This window comes from Herpailurus yagouaroundi, unplaced genomic scaffold (assembly GCF_014898765.1).
Source record: "Herpailurus yagouaroundi ecotype Mexico unplaced genomic scaffold, PumYag 29, whole genome shotgun sequence".
Lineage (NCBI taxonomy): Eukaryota > Metazoa > Chordata > Mammalia > Carnivora > Felidae > Herpailurus > Herpailurus yagouaroundi.
In genome coordinates, this window is record NW_024412377.1 from 43755819 (window position 1) to 43780558 (window position 24740).

Below are 24740 nucleotides of genomic sequence, written 5' to 3' on the forward strand. Positions count from 1 at the left end.
CCATCATTAAGGTGAGACTTCCAAACGTATACTGTGGTCGAGGCAACCAACATACCCAGCTGTCCTCAGCAATAATGTCAGAGTCCCAGCTACAAGTCAGCAGTCACCCGGCCATGGCAACAGGGTGGCAGTGTTACCCACTGTTCTTCAGGAGGTCACAGAAACCCAACACAGGGTCTGTGACCCTGCACAGACCTTACATTGGACAACTTGTTCAGAGAGAGTACTTGGAATTGTATGACGTCTCTGATCACCGTCAGCTTGGCATTTCATGGAGCAAGGCTCATAGGAAGGAGGCTTCTGTGGCCAGTTTTGTCCACTTTTGAGGGATATTGGGAAAGGCTTCCTCCATCCTGCTTGAGTCCCAGTGTCTAAAACTTCACCACCAACAGTTTGTCCTTTGGGGTTAGACATTGTCCTCCCCAGTTCCTCTTGTAAAATGCAGACCCCACTTTCAGGCAGGAAGTACCCTGTGGCACATGTACTGCAGAGAGGTGTGCTGTGAGGCCAGAAATGCCAGGTGCTGAGAGAAAGGACTTGGGTCATAAACATGTGGAGGGATTTGGACCGGCCCTTTCCTTCTCTGGGCCTCAGTTTCCCATCTGTAAACTGAGTGGGTGAACTACATCAGTGGCTATCTTAGGCACACACTGACGGCAAGGGGATCCCTTGGAAGCTTGTTCTAATTAGAATCCCAGGCCTCACTCCTTGGATATTCTGATATAGTAGGCCCAGAAATCTGTATTTTCCACAAGTATCCCTGATGATTTTTTAAAGGCTCCCAAGCTGGGGAGCCATAAACCTAGATAATTGCCAGGCCTCTTTACCTCTAGGATTCTAGGGATCTGAGGATTCTTGGACTCCCCCAGGCCAACATAATATAAGGCACAGGTAGCTTACACGAGACCCACAACAGTGCGTCATTGTCCTAGTGGACAATGTGGAGTCATTTGTCTAGAGGGGTCATTGTCCCCGGGCCACTTTCTGAGAAGTCGCGGTCCAGAGCAAGAGAGTAAGAACTTTAGCCATGTTCAGACTTTGGCAAAGATTAGAAAAGCCTGAGGAGCTGATTAGAAGTGCAGATTCGTGAACCCCCACCTAGTGAGTCTGATGCAGTAGGTTCAGAATAAGGCTTGAGAAATCTTAATCAGAACTCTCCTCTGAGTGCTCTGATGCAGGCGGTTGGAGGGAGAAGCCTCACCCATGGAAAAGACCAAGAAGCCAGGTCACTGGAACACTCCACTCCTGGTCTCCCATTGGCCTCTCCGGAGGTCAGAGTGCAGACGTCATTCATTCCCTCATGGGGCCAAACCCAGGGTGAGGAGCCAATGGCAGGTGGCCTCCCCTATGCTTACCTGTCTCCCGTGTAAGGGTGAGGGCAGTTACAGGAAGCTCCTTCAGGGGAGGGGATGCAAGTGCCACCTTCCAGGCACGGTGTCACAGTGCAGTTTTCCCTTCTTTGTTCACAGTGCCTCCCAGAGAACTGTGGGGGACACCTGCAGACATACCCTGGGAGGGAGGGAGGAGATGGGGGACAGTCAGGCAGCTGCAGGCTGAGAGGCCCTCCGGGACAGAGGGGAGGCCTCGGCATGTTTGCAGACCCACGTGTTCACGTTTAGTTATTGAATGCCTCCTTCTGTGACGAGCACCGTGTGCTGCCCTGCTGGGCAAGAAGACGTGATTCCCTGCCCTCACACAACTTACAGTCTTCGGAGGACCGGCCTCTGAAGAATAGGGGTGGATATCCTTCTCATCGTCCCAGACAACGCTTATTCAGTGCTGGTCACCGTTCTAAGAATCTTCAAGTGTTAGCCCATTTGAGCCTCATAACAACTCTGAAGCTGGTTAGGTCATCCTCAACAGGTACAGGTTGATGGAGGGCGAGGAAATGAGGCACAGAGAACATATGACGCTTGTTCGCGCTCACACAGGAGGTAAATGGCAAATTTGGGACTCCGACCCATTGAACCAGTTGTGTAGAATATCGGTATATTGGTCATCACCATTGAACAACAGAGCTTAGGGAGCCAAGGGACAGTGGGAGCTGCAGGGCCAGGGAGGTGGGAGGGGCCAGAGCACCGCCAAGAGCCTGATGCAGGAATTAGGAGTTAGGACTCCATCTTAACAGCAAGGGGAAGCCACTGCAAGGTTCCAAGCAGGAAACGGATGCACTCAGACCTGCTTTGTATCAAGATCCCTCTGGAGCCCTGCTGGAAAACGCAGGTGGGGGCAGAGAAATGAGAGAGCAGGGAGGCAGCTGGCACAAGGGTGAAAGATAACGGCTGCCTGGTAGTGCGGCCAGACAGGAGGGCTGGCCTCCTTCGATATTTCGCAGATGGAAACGACAGTCCTATCACCTGGGCAAACATGAGAAAACGGGAGGATGCTGAGTGTTGACAGAGATATAGGAGTCTCATGCCCTGCTGGCGAAAGTGCGGCCTGTGTGGCCACGCTGGAGAGCGATTTGGCCCTATTGAGTCAAAATGATGATCTGCATTCTCTGGGCATGCGAATCCCATCCCTGGGCGTGGTGTGTGTGCATGTGTTGGAGGAAGTTCTCCTGCAGGTTCCCAAGAAGATACGTGTGAGGATATTCATGCAGCATTGTTGATGGAGATGGGATGTTGAAGCCACCAGGGTGCTCACCGCTAGCTGAGTGGAGAGGGAGAGAATGAGGGCGCGTGGGCACGCTGGGGTACTGTGGCAGTGGACATGAACGGTGGCAGCGTGGATGGACCAGTGTAAAAGGTTACGTATCACTTACATAATCAGAAATTCAAGCATGTGCAAAACCAATAATGTACAGTTTGTAAGAACTCATTTAAAAACTTTAAATCCTTGCCTATGGGCTTGGGGAAGGGGAAAGGCAGCTGAGTATAGATTAAAAGGCAATAAAAAAGAGAAACTTGGCACCGACCAATGTTAACCCTACGGTGTATGATGAACTCAACCTGTGGCACCAGAGGTCCCTGTTAGTGCCTGTCTCATCCGAACAAGTCAGTCCTTGTTGAGGAAGAACAAAGACTCCTGCCTCCCCGTGGTGTAAACCTAGCAGATCCCAACCCGTTACTCAAGAGATAGTAAGGGGAGGAGAGAGACGTTTGGAATCAGAGGGCAGGAGTGCTCCACTGGGATCTACACCCCAAACATGCCTCTCTCCCCTGACAGCCATGTGCCTTTCACCAATCTGGGTACCCCTTACACAACCCAGCAGTTTCCTGTGCTGTAAAGTGGAGTCATTGGTGACTTTGTTCCAACGCCCTCTCTCCCTCATGGCGCTGTGCTGAAGGAACATACTTTGTAAACTCTTCAGTGATATATGATTGCTAGGTCAACAGGCTAGGGTCTTCTGAAGAGCCTCCTGGGATAAGCCTTGGAGTCATTTCCAGCCCTTACCTGCCCCACGGGTCTGTGAGCACCTTCCGCCATTGAGACATGGGTTTTGGCTGCAGTCATCACTGTGCACGCAGCACTGGGTGAGGGCCTGCCTTTCCAGCAAGCCTGATGCCTTCTTGCCATGGACCAGCAGCTCCAGTGCCTCTCCGTTGACCACAACTGCATCCAGGCAGCCTTCGAAGCCCTGGGACACATTTGGGGAAGAACGCAAGAGAACAAGGCCACCCAGAAAGAGGTCCCCTTCAGGCCTGAGACCCCGGCAGTTCTTTGGGAGCATGAGGGAGGTGTCGCTGGATCTGTCAACCAAGAGGCGAAGGGAAGTGTCTGTCTCCTCCACCACAACGGAGTGCCACTCTTGGTCATTCACATGGAGCCAGGAGGAAAGATTTCCATAGAAACCACCTGGGCAATGGTATTCCAGCTGGAGCACTCCATCGACCAGCTGCAAAGAAAGCCCAGATGCCATCAGCAAAACCAAGAAGTCCTTGGAAGAGCACTGCTAACAAGCTGCCCGGGCAAAGAATGTCGGCTGTGTCTTCATGGGTCAGGGAGGTAGCGTTTGGTGGCTTTTAAGGCTGTTTTAGACATTGTCTTTGTGGAGTATAAAAGCCCTCAAAGAACTTTTCTGTCTATGGTCTCATTTGGCCCTTACCACACTCCATGGATGATCTGGGTAGGGATGGCATCTCCTTTCACAGATGAGGAAACTGAGGCCCAGAGATACCTTGCTGACTGAGACCGTGTCTTTTGGATTCTTCTTTGCAGGCCTTTGTAGTACATTCCTCAACATTGGCCTTCAGGGACACCAAAAACCTCCCTCACCGCCCCCCCTTCTTCAACAGTTCCACTGTAATCAAAGTAGGTCTCTAAGACCTTTCAAGAGGATCCACAGAGGGAGACCATTTTTATAATATTCCTAAGACATTATTTGCCTTTTCTCTTCTCATTCTCTCACGAATATACGGTGGAGACTTCCAGACATGTGCTACCACAACTTATGAACACAGAGGTACATCTAAAAATCCAGCTGCCTACTGTTGAGCCATACATGTGTAAGAGAGATATGCAAAATGTAAAACAATGCCACTCTCTTTTTTTTTCTTAATTTTGGAAATGTAATTATTATTCACAAAAATATGGTATTTGTGTTAACATGTAATAAGTTTCTTGTTATTTTTATTTTTTTTAAGTTTATTTATTTTTCAGAGAGAGGGCAGGGGAGGGGCAGAGAGAGAGGGAGACAGAGAATCCCAAGCAGGCTCCACAGTGTTAGCACAGAGCCTGATGTGAGGCTTGAACTCACGAACAGTGAGATCATGACCTGAGCTGAAACTGAGAGTCAGACGCTTAACTGACTAAGCCACCCAGGCGCCCCTCTTTTTAAATGAATTAATAAATAAAGATTTTAACATTTCTCAGTTTTAATTTCTAATACTGAAAATAGTGATAGCCGTAACCCACATAAACAAAACTTCCCTAGGATCTTCAATTATTTTTAAGAGTGTGAAAAGTCCTGAAATCAAGAAATCTGAGAAAACACTAGGTTAAATCATTTTAGTTTACCTCAGCCCAAGAAATAGGACTACTGTGGCCAAGAGATAGAACTTCTGCTTACTCGGCTGTGTAGAACTTTTTCTGGGTGAAATTTGAAAATCCAATCCAGTGTTTTATAGAAAGTAGCTGCTTGTTTGTACCCCACTTTCCCAATTGTTGCCCTACCTATACTGTTATATACTTGAAAAGGAAACTTACTATTACTACAGAATGTAGACTCAAAACATTGTCCTTAAATCACTCCTTTCACTTGGTTGGGACCACAAATCTACTGGTCCCATCATCTTTCCATTGTCTCTCGACCTCAGTAAGGTCCTCACTTGTCTCCTTATCCAGTTTAAATTCCATAGCCAAGTTCCTGTCCTCTCTTTCTTGGTAGAAGTCACTTGGCAAACCCACAAATCTGGTAAAGTCCAACCGTCCCCCAACTGTATGTGAGCATCATGGAGGTAAACATGGCTGGAGAAAAACATTCAGGCTTGCTTATTGACCTCTCTTTAATTTCATGACCGTGAGTCTCAAATGAGCCCTTCATGGTGCCTAATTATGGTGCTATCTTCCATAGTCGGTTTACTCTCCCAGATGACTATTCTCACAACTTCTCCCTCCTGAGACTCCTGATTCCCCCTCCCCATCCTTGCTCTTAGCAACCAGGTTGGGACTTATCGGCACTCTTACCATCACATCTCCCCACCTTGGTGGAGGCCAGTCTCTCCATTCATGCACTAGATCACAACCCCCTTACCTCCTCAAGGATGAGTTTCCATCAACTCTTTCTTTTTTTCTACATCACAAATTGTTCATTCTCTACTGTACCATTCCAGTCATCACAAAAATGCTGTTATTGCTCTAATCTTAAAAAAAAAATGTCTTGAACCCACTTCTCCCATGAGATATCACTTTCTTTGCTCCCTCTTTGTAGCAAAATTCCACCCACCATCCACCATGATACAGAAACCACTGGTTTCAGGGTATTCAGTGACCTCTGTGTTGTCAAATCCAATGATTAATATCACTTCCCATCTCATTTAACCTCTCAGAGCAGCACATTACCAGCTGGTCCCTCCTTCCTTCATGATACGTGTTCTTCATTCAGCTTCCTGGATACGATACTCTTGGTTTCCCCCCACGTCACTGGCTGCACCTTTTCAGTCTCCTTTGTTGGATCCTCCTCTTCCCCCAGGCCTCTCGATGTTGAAGTGTCACAAGGATGAATCCTTGGTCTAATCTTTTTTCCAATCTACACTCCTTGGTGATCTCACTCAGTTTCATGGCTTTTGATACTGAGTATATGCCGAATGCTCCCAGATCTTCATCTCTACCCCAGACCTTTCTCACAGACACTATACTTGTTTATCCAGCTCCACTTAGAAGTTCAATAGACATCTCAGACTTACACCTCCAAATCTGAGCTATCAATCTTCCCCAAACCTGTTCTACCCATAGCCTTCCCAGGGTCTGTTGGCAGCCACTCCATTCCTTCTAGTTACTCAGGCTGAAACTTACTCCTTGCTTTCTCTCCCAGCCCTCATTCAGTTCGTCAGGAAATCCTGTTGGCTTTACCTTCAAAAATCTACCCGATTCTGAACCCTTCCTCCCATTGCACTGTCATTACCCTGATCTAGACCACCACCATCTCTCACCTGAATTATTGCAATAGGCTCTTGGCTGGTTCCCTCTGCTTTTATCCTTGTTTCTCTAAAGTTGCTTATCAACCAGAGCCATGGCGACCCTTTTGAATATATCACATCATGTCAATTCTCTGCTCAAACCTTCTTATGCCCTCCATTTTGCTTGGAATAAAAGCTGAAGCCCTTAAGTGGCCTATGAGAACTTTATAGGTATTCCCTCATCCCATTATATATCTGACTTCGACTCCTACTACTAATGTCTGGGATGTTCCTTAAACATGCTAAGCATTCTCCTACCAAAAGGTTTTTGCATTGCTATTCCCTCTCCCTAGAACGCTGTTCCTCCAGATGTCTACCCTAACCCCCTTCACATTATGGTTCACTTATCAACTCAGTGAAGCCTTCCCTGATCACCTTACTTAAAACTGCAACCCCCCTCCCCACCCTCCTGATCCCCCTTATCCTTTTTTTTTAAGTCAATACACTTATCACATTTGGACAAACTATACTTTTCTGAGCCATTATATTTATATTTATTGTCCGTCTTCCCCCTGTAGGGTGAAAACTCTGAGAGAGATTTTTGTCTTATTCACCAATGAGACTCAAGCATCTAGAACAGTGCCTGTCACTAGGTAGATGGTCACTAAATGTTTATGGCATAATAATTTCTAACTAGCTGCCAAAGTCTTTTTCTTTGTCAACCTGGGAGATTGGCTTGAGTGTTGGAGGCAGGCAAACTGAGATGTCCTATGAGATGTAATCAGAGGGGCTGAAAGAATTCACTTTTCTTCCATGTGAGTCCATGTAACTTAATGCTGGGTTTGTAGCCTTGAGCACCTTGGTGTAGCCAGCCTCCCACCCATCTTGGGAAACACTTGTCTGTTACGCAGCAAAAGTGACAAAAACAAACAAACAAACAAACAAAAAACCACCCTGGCCAGGTGGCCTCATCCATTTCTCCCTCTATCTTCAGAGGCTCCCTCTCCTCCCACAGAGCAGTCTGACCTCTGGTTGTCCTTGGATGTAGATCTCCAGGTTGGGGGCTTTGGCCTTCACAAGTGGAAGGCCTTGCATCTTAACTCAGTAGTCACACTATCATCCCTGAAAACCATGCAGGATTTTTTTTGCCAGAAATTGGGCTTCTTGGCTCTTCCCCCTGCTGCCCCCCAACAGCCTGGCACACCCACGTGAAATCCCTCAGGCTGTAGTGCCTTACCTTCAGGGAGATACACACTGTCTCGTTGCTGAACAGGAGAACAGCCCGTGATTGGAGTGTTTTCAGACGGAACCGGATGTGCCAGTTCTGGGCCTCTGGAAGACGGTACCGTCCAAAGCTTTGACCGCTGAACCTTGTGGCGGTACCTGGAGAAGCAACCAGAGATGTCAACTCCTTATGAAGAGGTCCCCTTGGAGTCCCCGAGCTGACTTTGTCTCATTCAACCCTTGGGTGACATTGCTCACATTTTATAGATGAAAGAATGAGGCTTCTTGGGGGTGGGGGGTTACTTGTCCAGGGCCATGCAGCTAGACATGGGCCATCACCTTGCACGCTTTCTTTTGGCCCCAGAAACTCTTGCCTTGGGTCCCTCAAACTGTGAGCCCAAACCAGTAAGAAAGCAAGAATCAAGCTGGAAATGTAACCAATGAAATGTGTGGACATGAAAATTTCTACCCTACATAGTTTCTGTGTTATTTTTGACATCACTGGGGGAAGAAGGAGGTAGAATTGGAGAGGATTCTGCATATATATGTGATTTCAGGAATACCACAAAGGTCATTTGCCTCAGGATCTCTCCTTCACCATTAGGAAGGTAACCATTTGAGTAAGCTCTTAACCATATGAAGCACTGTGAGAGGTGGAGAGGACCCTTCGATTAAGGGAAGGGCCCAAACTTCTGTAAAGTCCTGCACGCACGTCGCCCTGTAGCAATTGGTAACACACAGTTGCAGAGTAAGGAGTCTTCACTTAAACTTGAGTTTCTCCTGCTTGTTTGACCAGGGGACCCTCTTATGTGGACCACCTATTCAAAGCCCTTGGAAATAGCGTTGTGTGGGCCTGCCTTGGGAAATGCTACATTATACAGATTACTACCTTCCCCAGAAGTGAGTTCAGTTGTTGAATCCCTAAAACCTCAGTGTGGATAAGCTTATCAGTTGTCCAGCAAGGGGAGCAGCTGCATAGGCCCCAGATCTCCCAGATTGTTGAAGAGAGAGAATAAAAGCCAAGAGGAGAAGGAAGAACCAGAAAGCCTGAGGCACATGGCATTTCAAGATCCTAAGAGTCTGTTGTACTCTAAGTCTAAGACTCTCTGATGCTGGCAATTCCGTTGTAGTAGGTCATTATGGCATAATGGGATGTTGAAGACGATGCAGATCAGGAATTCTCAGACCTGGCTGAGTATCAGGACCAGCTGGAGAGAGTTTTAAAATACAGAATGCCACGCTCTACCCTCAGAGAGTATGACTCAGTAGTTCTGGAGGAACAAGAGAATCTGCGTTTTGTTTATTTATTTATAAAGTGTATATTTTTATTTTGATTGAGACAGAGGCAGAGTGAGGGGGGAGAGGGGCAGAAAGAGAGGGAAGGAGAGAATTAGAGAATTCCAAGCAGGCTCCGCGCTGTCAGCACAGAAAGGGGCGAAGCAGGGCTCGACCTCACAAAACCGCAAGATCGTGACCTGAGCCGAAACCAACAGTTGGACGTTTAACGGACTGGGCCACCCAGGCGCCCCGAGAGTCTGCATTTAAAAAAACCTCCCCACGATGGGTGTAGCGACTGGAAGGGAGACAAGGGAGGTTCCCGAGAAGTGATCCTTGATACAGGTGCTAGTTACACGGGTGTGTTTGGTTTGTGAAAACTAGTTGGGCTGTACAAGGGGTCCATGGATCCTTCTGTGTGCCGCATTTCACCAAAATGTTTTAAGAAGTAACAACACAACCCTAATTGATTCTGGTGATTGGTGAGCCAGCCTCTCTAATATTTCTCCAAGCGTAGACCTTGGACCACCTGCTTCAGAACTACCTGAGATGCTGTTTAAAACTGCCAATTCCAAGGAAAAAGAGAGAGAGAGAGAGAGGATGAGAGAGACCGACAGACAAACCAAGAAACAGACTTTAAACTGTAGCAAATAAACTGAAGTTTACCAGGGGGGAGGTGGGGGGAGGGATGGGAGAAATAGGGGGATGGCATTAAGAATACATTTATCATGACGAGCACTGAGTAATGTATAGAATTACTGAATCACTCTATTGTACACCCGAAACTAATGTAACACATACAGTATGTCAACTGTACTGGAATTAAAATAAAAACTTTATTTGTTTATTTATTTTTAACATTTATTTATTTATTTTATTTATTTATTTTTTCAATATATGAAATTTATTGTCCAATTGGTTTCCATACAACACCCAGTGCTCATCCCAAAAGGTGCCCTCCTCAATACCCATCACCCACCCTCCCCTCCCTCCCACCCCCCATCAACCCTCAGCTTAACATTTATTTATTTTTGAGACAGAGAGAGACAGAGCATGAACGGGGGAGGGTCAGAGAAAGAGGGAGACACAGAATCTGAAACAGGCTCCAGGCTCTGAGCTGTCAGCACAGAGCCCGACGCGGGGCTCGAACCCACGGACCGCGAGATCGTGACCTGAGCCGAAGTCGGCCGCTCAACCGACTGAGCCACCCAGGCGCCCCTAAAAACTTTATTTAAAAAATGCCAATTCTAGGCCTCACCCAAGACTTTCTGAATAACAGACTCTGGAGGTGATACGCAGGAGCAGTTCTCTTTAAAAACACACTCCCCAGATGATTCTGAATAAGCATGAATTTTAGAACCTCCGCTGTCTGGTGCCAGGTGACCGCATGAGAACCTTCGGCCAGCACAGCGTTCCCTGCAGGCAACCCTGGGGCAAGAGACACAGAAGGGAAACCCTTCCCTCCCGCACCCACCCAGAGTAGCTCACCCAGCCTGAATACAGTGGGACCTAGAAAAAGCCCACAAATCTTTGGAGAAAGAATTTCCCTAATGCAAACTGGGGAGACCCATAAAGGTAGGCCAGGCCAGGCAGGGGGCGATGGTGAAGGGGAGGCGATGCCGTTTCCCTTTGCCAACATCCCCAAGCGGGTCCAGAGCACCGATTCTTGACGCCAGGGGTGCTGGAGTTGAGTCTAATCAGAAAACTAACTTCCTGTGGGTTGCGGTAAAGAGCTCAAGCTTTAGAGTAGGACACATGGCTATTTAAGTAACCAGCCCTTCGTTGGAGGCTGTGCAGCGTCGAGCAAACCAACACAATCCCCATCCCTCAGTTTCCACTGTAGTTGGATCTGGTGACCCTGCTTCTCAGGGTGTTGGTGGCAGTCAGTTCAGGTAACGTAGTGCCTGGCGCATAGCAGAGTCCTTCTAGCAACCGCCGCCACCGTGTGCAACGAGGTGCTTATGATGGGCCTGACAAAGGTTAAGTGCTTTTATATCCATTAAATAATTTACTCCCCAAACCTACTCCAGAAGGCAGATGGTAATATTTTCATTACCTTATAGTTGAGAAACTACAGTTCAGAGGATTTGGCAACCCACCTAAGGTCACACAGATAGCAAGAGGTGGAGCTGGGGTTTGAACCTGAGCTGTCTAGTCTAAATCTTGAGATTATAAGCACCACGCTGTAGCAGTAATAACAGTAGAAGAAGTAGCAGTAACTCGTGTTTACTGACCACTGTCTGTATGTCAGGCACTTTTTTTTTTAATGTTTATTTTTGAGAGAGAGAGAGAGAGAGACAGCATGAGCAGGGGAGGGGCAGAGAGAGAGGGAGACACAGAATCTGAAACAGGCTCCAGGCTCTGGGCTGTCAGCACAGAGCCTGACGCGGGGCTCGAACCCACAAACCGTGAGGTCACGACCTGAGCCAAAGTCGGAGGCTTAACCAACTGAGCCACCCAGGCGCCCCTATCAGGCACTTTTCTAAGCAAGCCCTTGATACTTATTTGTTATTTTTATTTTATTTTATTTTTTAACATTTATTTATTTTTGAGACAGAGACAGAGCATGAACAGGGGAGGGGCAGAGAGAGAGGGAGACACAGAATCCGAAGCAGCTCCAGGCTCTAAGCTGTCAGCACAGAGCCCGACGTGGGGCTCGAACTCACAGACCGTGAGATCATGACCCGAGCCGAAGTCGGACGCTTAACTGACCAAGCCACCCAGGTGCCCCTTATTTGTTATTTTTATTTTATTTTATTTTTTCATTTCTATTTGGTTCTTTTTTTTTTTTTTAGCAAGCCCTTGACATTTAACACTCATTTAATTCCTCTAACCGCCCAAAGGCACGGAGAGGCTAGATCATTTTCCTAAGGTTAGTTGGCGAGCAAGTGGCAGAGCTGGGATTCAAACCCAGGCAGTCTGATGTCAGAGTCTGCTCTTAGCCATCATGCTACTTACTTGCCTCTTGATTCCTGACTGTTATTTTCAAAACTCCAAAAAGTGGCCGGGAATGGGGTGCTGTTCCATGACTAGATTTGGGGAGGCTGCCACCTGTCTCGCGGTGGCCTGTGGACTGTGGCCTTTAGCCCTGTTAAAACCCCCCTCTCACTACCCCCCTGGGCCTCCCTGGGATCTCCACCCCCAGAGCCAGTCTGGCTGAGCCCCGCAGTGCTGGGTGTCTTGGAGAAGCCCATCACTCACCATTGCAAGAGCAGCTCCTCTCCAGGCGGTGCCGCGGGGTCAGGATGCTGAGCCTGGCTGTGCTGTAGGTGGGTCCCACCCTGGGGTCCAGGTGCACCGTCTCTTGGCACCTTTGACCCTGGCAGCGCGGGCCCTGGCAGGGCACCACGGGCATGGCTGACCTCATCTGAATTCCCACCGACTGCTCCATCTCCTCGGCCGAGCGAGTGATGATGGATGCCAGCTCCTGGAGCTTGTAGAAGGTTCCGGAATGCCCCTCAAAGACCAAGAGCACGTCCACCCCAGCCGTGGTGTCTGCAGGCTGAAGGCTGGCCAGGTGGATGTTAGCTCGTCTGATGTCCAGTTTGTTGCTGAGGAACCTCTGCAGGTTCCTCCAGTGGTCACTTACCAGCTCCTCCGGGGTGAGCTGGTGGAAGCCCATCCACAGGGCCTGCTGCAGAGCCTCCCGCCCCACGTGCCACACGTGGACGTGGACCCCGGCAGTGGTGGCGAAGGTCCCGTCATCGACGGTGACGTTGAAAGCATAGCGGCCGCGAGACAGGCCCTGGGTGGCGATAATCTTGCCATCAGTTGCGCCCACTGAGAAGTGCCTGCCCAGGGTCTCCTCTCCTGCCAGGCTGTAGGTCAGCGTGTCCTGAGGGTCTCGGTCCGTGGCGTGGATTTTGCCCACCATGCCCCCCTGGAACTCCTCCTCCCCGACGGTGATGAAGATCTCCAGTGGCAGGGCCGAGGGTGGGTAGTGGCTCTGCTCCGTGATGTGGACTCTGACGGACGTCGAGGACGAGAGGGGAGGGATGCCGCTGTCTGACACCTGTGGACAGAACAGGCACTGCCGTCACCATGGGCTGCAGCTGGCGGTGGCCCAGACCAGGCCGGGCCTCCTTGGGCAGCCTGGTCTCTCCGCTCAGGGGGCAGGCTCAACGCGCTGTCAGAGGTGAAAAAGAAAACAAGGACTCCAAACGCACTGGAGGTTTTGTGGAGGGAGTTCCATCCCCTACCACATGGTAAAGCTGAGCTCCCTTTCCTCATTTGACATCTCTCCGAGCCTCTTCCTAAATCTCTCTGGCCACTCGAACGCGAGCCTCCTTCCTCTCCAACGTCCCTCGTTCTGTCTCCTTCCTTTTTTTAAATTTTTTAACGTTTATTTATTATTGAGAGACAGAGCGCCAGCAGGGAAGGGCAGAGGAAGAGGGAGACAGAATCGGAAGCAGGCTCCAGGCTCCAAGCTGTCAGCACAGAGCCCGACGCGGGGCTCGAACTCACGAACCGCGAGATCATGACCTGAGCCGAAGTCGGATGTCAACCGACTGAGCCACCAGGTGCCCCCTGTCTCCTTCCTTAAGCGACGCATCACATGTCTCTTTGTGATTCCTATGTGCATCCTTCGTGGTCCCTGTCAGCCTAAGGAGGTTCTCCTTGGACACCCCTTTACTATGTGATTGGGGTTGGAGTGGGCCTTTGTCCCTCAGCTAACAGATACTCGCTGAGTCCTTTCCCCGGGCCAGAGACAATAGATACATCACTAAATACACAAGGGAATGTCAGACTCGGAGGAAATCACCGGAGCATGGGGCAGAGATGTGAAGACTGAAAGAGATGTGAAGAGTGAAGATCAGGTGGGAGGGGAGGCATCTCTGAGGAGCTGAGTCCTGAGGGGTGAGGACAGGTGAGAAGAGCAGGTGACACAGGGAACAGCAAGCGTCAAGCCCTCGGGTGGAAAGAGCGTGACGAGCTCCACCAAGCAGAAAGGGGCCCCGGCTGCTGGAGCGAGTGGGCAGGGCCGAGGGCAGAGGAGGGCTCGAGGGAGGCCGCCCAGTCACTTACGGGCTGAGGAGCACAAGGTCAGGTTTTATGTCAGAGTCATGAAAAGCCACGAAGGTTTTAACAAGGCCATGCCGTGACCTCAGTTAAGCAAGGAAGAGAATGTAAATAAAAAATGCCTTTTTCCTTTCACGTTTTGCCAAGCATCCCTGCAACTTTGTGTCCAGATTAGCAAGAACCAAGTATCCTTCCTCTCCTCAGGGACGTTATCATTTTCACAGCTGTCAGCCCAGGGCCTCCACGACTTTCTCCAGAGTCGTATCTTATTCCGGTGCTTTGAATGGGGGGAGAAGGTTGTGAAATGACACCTACTACTGGGATTTGTGCATAACACAGATGAGGTCATCAATAGCAATGAGAGTAGTTAAGACCACTGCTAAGTATAACATACAGCTGGCACCACTGTGAGCAAAACTGTGTGCCAGTCACTTTTAAATGCTTCCGATGCATATATGAGATAGCATATCAGCACTAACCCAAACCCTCGCCTTTCTTACGAGATAGATGCCACGAAATCTCCCATTTTACAGCAGGTATAACTGAGGCTCAGAGAGGTCAAGTAACTCGCCGAAGGTCACACAGCAGGTTAAGTCCCGAGCAGAATCTGAACTCCTACCTGGGTCCATAGCCCGTTTTTTTTGCTGGCCTCTAGTACCTCCCAGTGAACGAAAGTGGAAATACAGGACAAATGCAGGAGATGGTGATGTTGATAGTTACCGAGCGATTGTCTGGGTCAAGAAACAGAGTTCAGGAAGCTGTTCTCTTTCATCTCTCCCTAGGCAGTCATGTCCATGCCCTGAGCTTTCAGAACCCTCTACATTAGCCCACACCTGTGTGCTGAGCTGCAGATTCTCATTCCCAACGACCTGCTGGACACTTAGATGTCTCATGGGCACCTGAAAGGTGACCGGTGCAAAACAGGATCCTCACTTTACCCCATAAACCTGTTCTTCCCCCACCCCACCATCTTTCCAGCCTCATAAGTGGCCCCACCACCCAGTCTTCACTGGAGCCAGGAACCTGGGAGTCACCCCTGATTCTTCTCTCTCCCGCCCCCCCCCCCCGTTTCCAATCTATCACCAACTCCTGTTTATTTCCATGCAGAGCTTGTCCCTAATCTATCCACTCCCTGCGTCTTCATTATCAGCTCAAGGTTTCAGCACCATTGGCTCCAGCTGGGATTGGAAGTAGTAATGAAAGTAATACCAAGGCTTATAGTTAGGATTGGCTGTACTTTCTGGTTTGCCCGGGTCAGTCTTGATTTTCACTAATTGATCCTGTTGTGGCTCAATGATCGCCAATGAATGTTTTTAGTGCCTCTCTCCCTCTCAAGAGCGTCGCAGTTTGGACCTCACGTATATGGTCACCCAAGCTATGAGACCTCCGTGACCCAGCCACCCCATGTCTTCAGCTTATTCCCATTATAGATCACCACGCCGACCACATTAGCTCCATCTGAGGCCACTTCAAGCGCTTGTTCCAGAGCTTGAACTCTTGGCTTGAGACATTGGCTCATCTTGTTCCTGCCTGTGACACTTTCCTGACCATTTTCACACAGCTCACTTCTCAGGTCCCAGCTCAAAGGTCCCCTCCTCGTGAGGGCAGCCATCCTCTGAATATGTCTCCCCTGTGCCCTGTGAGCCTCTCATCACTTTCTTTCTTCATCTGTTTATTGTTTATCTCCGTGATTGGAATCAAAAGCCCATGAGGACCACCCCCTTCTTTCCCCCTGCTACATTACTAGCAGCAAGCATAGGGGCTGACACGTGATGGGTGCTCAATAGTTGTTCAAAGACTCAGTGAATGACGGACCGGCTGGCTGGATGAATGGATGGATCCATCATCCTGATCCCAGGGAAGAAGTTCACAGCACAATAGGATCCACTGTGACTTGAGATTTAAGAAAGGGATTTTGAGGGAATTAAATGAAGAAGAAACGTTTAGCCACCATCTTGACAACTTTACTTTGGCTGTTCTCGGGCTGCCCTTTGCAACATCACCGTAATCCCCTTCACACGTATATATGTTCTCCAGTTTGGACCCCACACCAATTTCTGTGAGGTTCAGAGAGCTGTTCTGGCTCAGGAAGTTAGAGCCAGAGTGAGGGTATGGTTCTGCCTGGAGGCAGTGTAGGAATTAAGAGCTTAGGCTCTAGGGTCAGAGTGTTTGGTCTGGAGCAACCCCCCTCTGCCACTTATTAGCAGTATTGCTTTAAGCCAGGCGCTCAAGCTCCCTGTGCCTCAGTTGCTACATCTGTAAAGCGGGGGTGGTAATTGTACCTGCCCTAAAGCCCATTGCGAGGATTTAATGCAATGAGACCCGTGGAGAACTTAACCCAGGGCCCAGCACCTAGTGAGAGCTCTGTACACTTCCCCCTAATAATAGGAGCACTGACAGTGCTTTTGCCAGCACACTGCTGTCCCCATGGTCACCACCAGTGGCCCAACACAGCTCTTACCTTGATCTGAAGCTGATACCACTCCTGGACTCTCTTTCTCAGGCCCATGGTGGTCACCAGCCATCCATCAGGGGTCACTCGGAAGGCAGAGCCATCATTCCCCTTGGTGATTCGGAATGAGTAGGGGGGGCCGTTCTCGGGGGAGTCTGGGTCACTCAGGATCAACTGCAGGACTTTGCTGCCAATGGGTGAGTTCTCCTGAGACAGAGAGTGACAAGAAATCAAAGAGCAAAATGAATTCCAGTCCTTCCTTTTGCATCTTTCTGGGTCCCCTCCTCTGGGCTAAGTCCTCAGCACTCTGGCTACTCTCAGGCCATGCCTGGACCTTGAGCTGTCATTCATTCATTCATTCATTCATTCATTCATTCATTCATTCATTCTGCCAGCCTCTGAATTAGTTGTTGGCTCCGCCAATCTTGACCAAGAGCTTCCTGAGGGCGGTGCTGGGTCTTAGAAACAAAGCCCTTGGAGGCCAGAAGGGTCCCTAGGGTCCCCTTATCCTACAGAAGGTGACTTGTGCAAGTTCACACAGCTGACGATTCACGTATATAAATTCGTAAGCGCCTGGGATCCACGTGGAAATTTTGGGATTCGTAGGGTCAACTGAACACTTATAAATGGTTTCCTGTTTAGAAGACCAATGGAACAGCCACTCAATGAGAACATTTAAAAACGCGTAGGAATTCAACTAAAAAATAGATTTCCTGGGTACTGTTCCAGTCTTTGCTCCATAACATGGGAATTCAGTATCTATAACACAGTGGTGGTTCACTATCTTTTTGCAACAAAATCCTATCTATGAACAGAAATCCGATGGACAGAAACTAATGGTTGCCTATCCAATAGACATTCCTTCCTTCCTTTCTTACAAAACCTGACTTTTGTTCAGGTGTGGGGTGGCCGTATCTCAGAAAAGTTGTGTCCTTATTAAGAAGAGATGGACTATGATTGGTGTAAGTCAGTTATAAAATCTGATTTCAAGTGCCAGTTTTTGGTTTAATGTTGATCACGTAATCTGATTCTGATCATTGGAGAAGTCAACCAGATGAGGGTTTTAAGAAGTTTTCTTCTTTGCTAAAAACAGAGTGGGGGGAAGTCCCCTTCTGTTTGCCTTTGAAGATGGTTAGACAAGGATGTGATGCTGGAGCTGCAGCAGCCATTTTGTAACCATGAGAAAGAAGGTGAGGGAATTTCAAAGAAGCTAGCTCAAAGCTGTGATACTGTTTTTCTGGTGAAATAACCAATTCTGGAATAGAACTTCCCACCATCATACCTTTTGTTACATGAAATAAATCTTTATTATTAAACAAGGTTTTAGTCAGATAATCTGTTATTGGCAGTCACAGCATCCTACCTAATACTCATAATACACAAACAAGTGAATAACTCTGGCTGATACATAGCAGGACCCATGATTCTGCCGTCTTATCCTCGTCCTCACCTCCCTCACTTCTTATGGTCACAATTCCCCGGTGAATCCCTAGGCCCTCTTCAAATCCCATTTGTAAACCATCAGTATGATGAAAATAGCATGAGATCTGGAAAATCTTCTGCGTTTAAATCCCAGATTTGCCACATTCTAACAATGGCACATTTCTGCACCTCCATTTTAAAAACCTGTAAAGTGGACAGAGTAGGCCTCCTTATCCTTGGTGATATGTTCTAACATCCCCAGTGGATGCTAAAAACCATGGATAGTAACCACACCTTGTATATACTGGGATTTTTTTCTATACATACATACCTGTGATAAAGTTTCATTTATAAATGAGGCACAATAAGAGATTAACAACAATAACTAATGATAAAATAGAAAATTATAACAATATACTCTAATAAAAGTTATGTGAGTGTGGTCTCTCTTTCTCTCTCTAAGTATCTGTATTCACCCTTCTTCTTGTGACCATGTGAGGATAGTAAGATGCCTACATGATGAAGTGACGTAAGATGAACGACATAAGCACACAGCCTGTGTGATGTACATTAAGCTACTACTGACCTTCTGATGATATGTCAGAAGGGGATCACCAGCTTCTGGACCGTGACTGACTAGGGGTCAGCCTGGCTGAAACCACAGAGAGCAAAACCACGAATAAGGGGGCGGGGGGCAGTGGTTACCGTACTACCTGTTTCCTGCAGCTATGCAGGTCCCAAATGGGGTAATGGATGTGCAAGTGCCTGGCACATTGCCCAATTGTTTGTTAATGCTGTAATTCATAGTCCCCTTTTGCAGGCTGTGTTGCCATTAGGGATATCAGTTGGCAAGGTCACAGCCCATGTTTGGGTGAACTGATATCAGTGGTGAGCACCCTCCACTAGGAGGGAGATGAAGGCAGGAAGGCTTCAAGATGTCTTTGGAAGCTCAAGCGTACCTGGACGGAGGTGCTGTAGTTGAGCTGGAAGAACCTCGGCGGGTTATCATTGACATCGACCACTTGGATAGCGATGTCTGTGTCCCCATGCAGTGGGGGCCGCCCGCTGTCTGTGGCTCGGAGCCTCAGGGAATAGCTAGAAGTCTGTATAGCAAGATGCCAATAGAGAGTTAGCAACAAGACCCCTCAGTTCTGCCCCATGACTCATCGCTAATGTTTTCCCCAAAATAAGATGGAGATGCTCCGCTATGCCTGCCTCCATTGCCCGTACATACTATTTCAGGGTCCAGGTTTTGGAGGCAGGAAGAAATAGGTTTGATTTCCACTTGAACCATTTCCTAGCTGTGAGACGTGGAGAAGGTGACTAAACATCTGTGAGATTATTGGGACCCACGCCCTAGGATTATTTTAAGGACCAAATGTATGTAAAGCACTTAGCAAAGTTCCTGTCACAGAGCAGGTGCTCAATAAACAAGAATTTATTATTGATTTATTACTATTGGTTTATTATCTAATGGCTCCTTGTCAATAGTAAGAAGCTAGCCTGAGCTCCTCTAAAGGAGGTTAAGGGTCACTTAGTCCCTCTCCTGCCTCCGGCCTCATAGGCCACAGAGACCACACAGAGAAAACAAGTGAGGGCAGGTCTGGAGAAGTCAGCATGGGGTGCTGACCACAGTTCTCTGGACCTGCACTGGGACCATACCTCTGCTCTGATGAGCTCGGGTCGGGCCCCTCCCACATGACTCACCTGTTCCCAATCCAGGGCCTTGGCCACCTGCAGCTCCCCCTTCTTGGGGTGGATGGTGAAGTGCCCGAGCTGGTTCCCTCCTACCAGGCTGTACGTGATGGCACTATTTACAGGTCCGTCTTCATCAGTTGCTGACACCTGCAGCAGTGGGAGGGTAGTTGTGAATGGAGGTCAAAAGGGACCTGAGGGAATATTGGCCCCTGGGAGTGTAAAGGGAACAGATGAGTGTCCCCTCCAATGATTGCCATCGGAGTGGCAGTCCCATGGGCCACAGTCATCCCTACCAAAGGAATCTCTTCATTTTATATTGTAGTATAGATTTCAGCATGCCATGGTTCATTCATGTACTCATTCACTCATACCGACAGGATGCTAGGTCCGGAACTAGGAGGTGAGGGGCATGCCAAAATGAATATGCCCACCGGGAAGTTTAATGTCTAATGTTATGGGTCATTCTGATTTGAGGAAAAGTGTGATCAGCTTTATGAGAGCACAGAGAACACAGTGGTAAATTCTACCTGGGGAGATTAGCAAAGCATTCATGAGTCCCAGAAGGATAAGAAGGGTTTCTGGGAGTGGAGCCAGCATTCCAGACATGAGCCCAGAATGTATGAAAGTGCAGAGGCTGTTTGGGGAAAGGCACATCTTCTTCGGTGGTTGGAGCATAGGATACATGTCAGAGAGTAGAAGGAGATAAGACGAGAAGGCAGAATAAGGAGAGGTCATGGTCAACTTTGAATATGGACGTACAGTTTGTTTTCACTCTATATAGTAGGGAGCAATTACATGTTTGAATGCAAAGAAGTGTTATTTGGTGCCCCTCCCCCCACACTGAGTCTCCACATCACACACTGTGACCAGGTCCTTCCCAGGCCTTGGCGCCTCTGGACAGAGACCCCCTCTAAGGCCTCTCCCATGCCCCACTCTATCAATACGTGATCTAGACCTTACCGAACATGGCCCTGAGACCCTCTGTCATGAGCAACAGTTTGGCCAAGTGGCTACAAGTCAGAATCAAGTCTATAGTATACAAACTGATTAACTAACCCATGCTCACAGACATCTGGGGGAGGAGGAGATAAGAACCCACCCAAGTCCATGCCTCCCAAAGGGCAAAGTTGCAGATCCTTACTGTGAGCACGACGTCACCCACGGCCGCGTTCTCCAAGACCCTTGTGGTGTACAGATCCTGGGGGAATCTGGGCCGGTGTTCGTTGACATCAGTGATGTTGACCACGATTGTGGTCATGTCACTGAGGGAGGAAGAGCCTTTCCGGCTGCACTCTACGGACAGGAAGAACTTGGGGCTTGTCTCAAAGTCCAGGCTCCTGTTGACATACAGGATCCCTGAAGAAGCAAGAGACAGCGAGAGCAATGAAGCATTTGGGACCGCAAAGGCAGAGGGCTGAGGGGTCTTGAGCTGAACCCCACGAGAGGCAGCTCAACAGGGTTGGGAGAAACAGATCTCCTCCTTCCTGTCCTCCATCATCTCTTCCTTCCTCTCTTACCATCTTTGTTTTCTATTTCCCCCTTACCCTACTTTCCTCTTCCCTTTCATCTCCTCTCACTTCCCTTACTGTCATTCTCAGCAGCACTGTCTCCCTCATTTATTTTTGTGATACTTCACTGAAATTTCACTTAAATCTGTAATACTGAATCTCTCTCATGTAGATCTGTAATAACTCTGTAGAGCAGGAAGGACTTGTGAGCCAACTGACGCCCTCGAGGTAAATGAGCTGCCCAAGTTCGCCCGGCTAATAAATGACAGAACTTAGTTTTCAAAGACTTTTATAATACTCCAAGTTGCTCAACGAACTGCTAGGATGTAGATTTATTTCTCTGACAGTTGGAAAAGAAGAAGGATGTATCCGGCTGTTCCTGGATAACCAAATATTTAATGGTAGAAAAATCTTCTTTATAAAGAATTCTAGTTAGTAAATGAATGAGGAATGATAAGATTAGAAGGCTGCCCCTTTTCTACATAATGAAATCATGTATCTAGGAAATAATCATCAACGTTTGCTAAAACCATTAGAAGGATCCATCTATAATGGATGGGTCAGGTCCACAACATGCAAGCTCATTGTCAGTCTTAACCTCAGAAAAAACCCATCGGTTATCATATGCCTCCCACCATAGTACAAAGTACAGCACAGCCTCATCTCTGAAGCACTGTTGCCACAAAATTGAGCTTGAACCTGATCAAGGTCTTTCATTCAAATGTGATTTATAAGGAATATGAGGGCTAGAGAGATGTATGACATCATAAAGATACAGCTACTAGTCAATCCAAAATAGAAAAGTTCTGCCTGACACTGACCCACGTTTCATTAGTTAGACCACACGGCAAATAAAGGAGAGGAAAATGTAAGAGATTAAAATAACTAACCAAATGCAATATGTGTGCATGGGGGTGGTGGTGAAGGGTAAAGATCAAATCAGACTGGCCTATGTTGACAATTACTGAAGCTAGGTGATGGGAACATGGGGTTCATTACGCTGTTCTATTTTTTTATATAGTACAGCCATTAAAAAATACTGCTCAATGACAAGGCAGCTGTTTTAGGAGGTAGAGAGTATCATTGCGGGGGTGCTGTGGAAAGGGATCTGACCTGGGCGGCCTCTGAGGCCCCTCCACGAGGTTCTGTGCGTCTGACTTAGACTTTTCTGTGGCCAGGAGGAAAGAAGAGACTGTTCGCCAGTTCTCTCTTCATAAGAATAAGGGGAGAGGGGGTAGTGCTGGGATATTTGGGGAGGGCTAGAGGTGGGAAGCATGTGGCCCTGCCCTGTGCTGCTTATGCCCCAGATTCCAGCAAGTGCTTCATGCCTCTGCAGCCAAGGACAGAGAGTGGCCTCAGCCTCCAGAAGGTGGCCCGGAGCTGGGAGCATGAAGCTACAAACTGTGAGAGAAGACTGGGTCGCCAAGGGTCCTGGGTGGGGATGCGGAGGAATAAAGGGGGTCCCCAGATAGGCTGGCCCCAGGGTAAAGGAAGGAACATGGGACCTGGAGAGATGCACAGAGCCAAAGGAGTTCTGCCCTGGGAGGGTCTGCAGGGGGCACCCCACCCCCCATATGTGAAGCCAGTGTTCCCCAAGACCCTGTGTGTGTAAGTGCATGTAGGGGATGAGGTTGCCTCAGGTGCTGGCTCACCTGTGCGGGCATCCAGGCGGAACCTCCCCTGCTCGTTCCCACTGACCACACGGTAGCCGGTCTTCTCGGCGCCGGGGCGAGTGAGGGTGGCCAGCTGCAGCACCTCCGTGCCAAGCTGGGCGTCCTCGGGCACCTGCACGCTGTGCTCAGTGCTCAGGAACACAGGCAGGTAATCATCGAGGCCTACCACTGACACGGTGACCGTGCCCAGTGTGGACAGAGGTATCGGGGAGCCCAGGTCAGAGGCACGGACGGTGAGCTCCAGTGCTTCCTGTGGCTTGACCCGTAGCGGCTTCTCCAGCCGAATCACACCTGTGGTGGCCTCGATGGAAAAATGGCCTTCAGCAGAGTCCGTCAGAGAGTAAACCACTTGGGCATTGGCACCTGTTGGGGAGACCAAGGGCATGGTTCCTTCTGGCCCTGCTTGCAGTGAAATTTCTAGCCACAGGAGGGCCTGGGGAGGAGGGTCCCCATAAGGGCTAACATGCTCAGGCTGTGTTAACAGTGAGAACCTCTCTATTGGGGCACCTGGGTGGCTCAGTTGGTTAAGCAGACGTCTGACTTCAGCTCGGGTCATGATCTCGTGGTTCACGAATTCGAGCCCTGCATCGGAGCTGTATGCTGACAGCTCAGAGCCTGGGGCCTGCTTTCGATTCTGTGTCTCCCTCATTCTCTCTGTCCCTCCCCCACTCATGCTCTGTCTCTCTGTCTCTGTCTCTGACTCTCTCTCAAAAATAAATAGAAACATTTTAAAAAATTAAAAAAAAAAAAAAAAGAGTGAGAACCTCTCTGTAGGGGATTCTTCACCAGGGGCTTCAAGTCCTCATAGAAAGGTTCTGGACGGTAGGACATCTGCAAACCCATAAAATTATCTGAAAATGTTTATGTGGGGTTAGAGTCTAACATCAGCTCATAAAGTGAAAATTGTACAAGGTCAAAACCATCTATGTTGAGTTGCTCGGTTGTGATAGAACAATTCCGTATCTTGGTTATGGTGGTGGTTACATGAAACTCTATGTGGAATAATATGGAATAGAACCATACACACAAAAACGTGTGCTCACATGCACACATTCAAATGAGTGCATATAGAAACTGGTAAAATCTGAATAAGGAGTAAAATCCAGTTACCAGTAATGTCCCAGCCCCAATTTCCTGCTACAGCCAAAATGCCACCACTGGGGAAAGTTGGGGGAACCGTGCAGGGACCTCCCAGTACTATTTTTGCAGCTTCCTAGGTGTCTATAATTATGTCAAAATAAAACACTAAGGAGACACACATCTCCGTGGGTATGGAAAGTTCTTAGTAAATCAAAACACACAATGTTTCTCCAGCTTTGGCTCAGATTCTGTTATTTTCTTTGGTTGTGTACTAGCTGAAGCAGTTGGCTTGCGTAGGGGCTGACATGCAGGAAGAAGAGTGAAGGCTCAGCTACAAGATCCTCACCCAACGGGAGGAGTGCATCCCTGAGCCTGAGGGTCTCACATCTCACACACATATGGGGACACACACCCTTTCAGTTGAATGACGGCAGAAACTGCCTATTAGAATAGTTGGATTTACCTAAATTAAATGTGCGTGCCATGGAACTCCCCCATCTATGCATTTTTCTAGAGAGAGGGAGCTTCTGGTCAGGCCACATTTGGAATATCTGGGTGGAATATTTGGATTAGAATAATAACAGTTTTGAAGGGTTAATGGTAAACTGGTATAACGCCACGGGATGTGTCCTAGAAAGAAGGCGTGATCGGAAGCATGTAATTGAAGGAACTAGGTCTCCTTCACCCAGGAAGGAAAGCTTGGGGCTGGAGCAGGTAATCACCACCTCCCGGCCTCAGAAAGGCTGTCGTGGGCGAGGGTCTAGGAGATCTGTGTGGCTACAGAGGGCAGGACCAGGAATGACAGGTGTCAACTCAAAATAGATAGCAC

At 48.5% G+C, this 24740-nt stretch overlaps 1 protein-coding gene and 1 long non-coding RNA gene across 2 annotated transcripts in view; one reads left to right on the forward strand and one right to left on the reverse strand.

Annotated features, from left to right (window-relative positions):
- FAT2 (FAT atypical cadherin 2) overlaps positions 1-24740 on the reverse strand; it is an 83845-nt gene that overhangs the window by 3806 nt on the left and 55299 nt on the right. Inside the window, exons 14-22 of the mRNA XM_040498179.1 lie at positions 22811-23194; positions 20792-21006; positions 19660-19797; positions 18912-19055; positions 16540-16737; positions 12261-13071; positions 7798-7943; positions 3397-3838; positions 1356-1509 (exon numbers count right to left, since the gene is read on the reverse strand). Coding sequence (XP_040354113.1) covers positions 1356-1509; positions 3397-3838; positions 7798-7943; positions 12261-13071; positions 16540-16737; positions 18912-19055; positions 19660-19797; positions 20792-21006; positions 22811-23194 — 2632 coding nt within the window. The remainder of the gene's footprint in view (positions 1-1355; positions 1510-3396; positions 3839-7797; positions 7944-12260; positions 13072-16539; positions 16738-18911; positions 19056-19659; positions 19798-20791; positions 21007-22810; positions 23195-24740) is intronic.
- Positions 461-16306, forward strand: LOC121045387 (uncharacterized). The gene is made up of 3 exons (XR_005797723.1): positions 461-472; positions 8389-8392; positions 13814-16306. It is a non-coding gene; the product is annotated as an uncharacterized LOC121045387 (long non-coding RNA).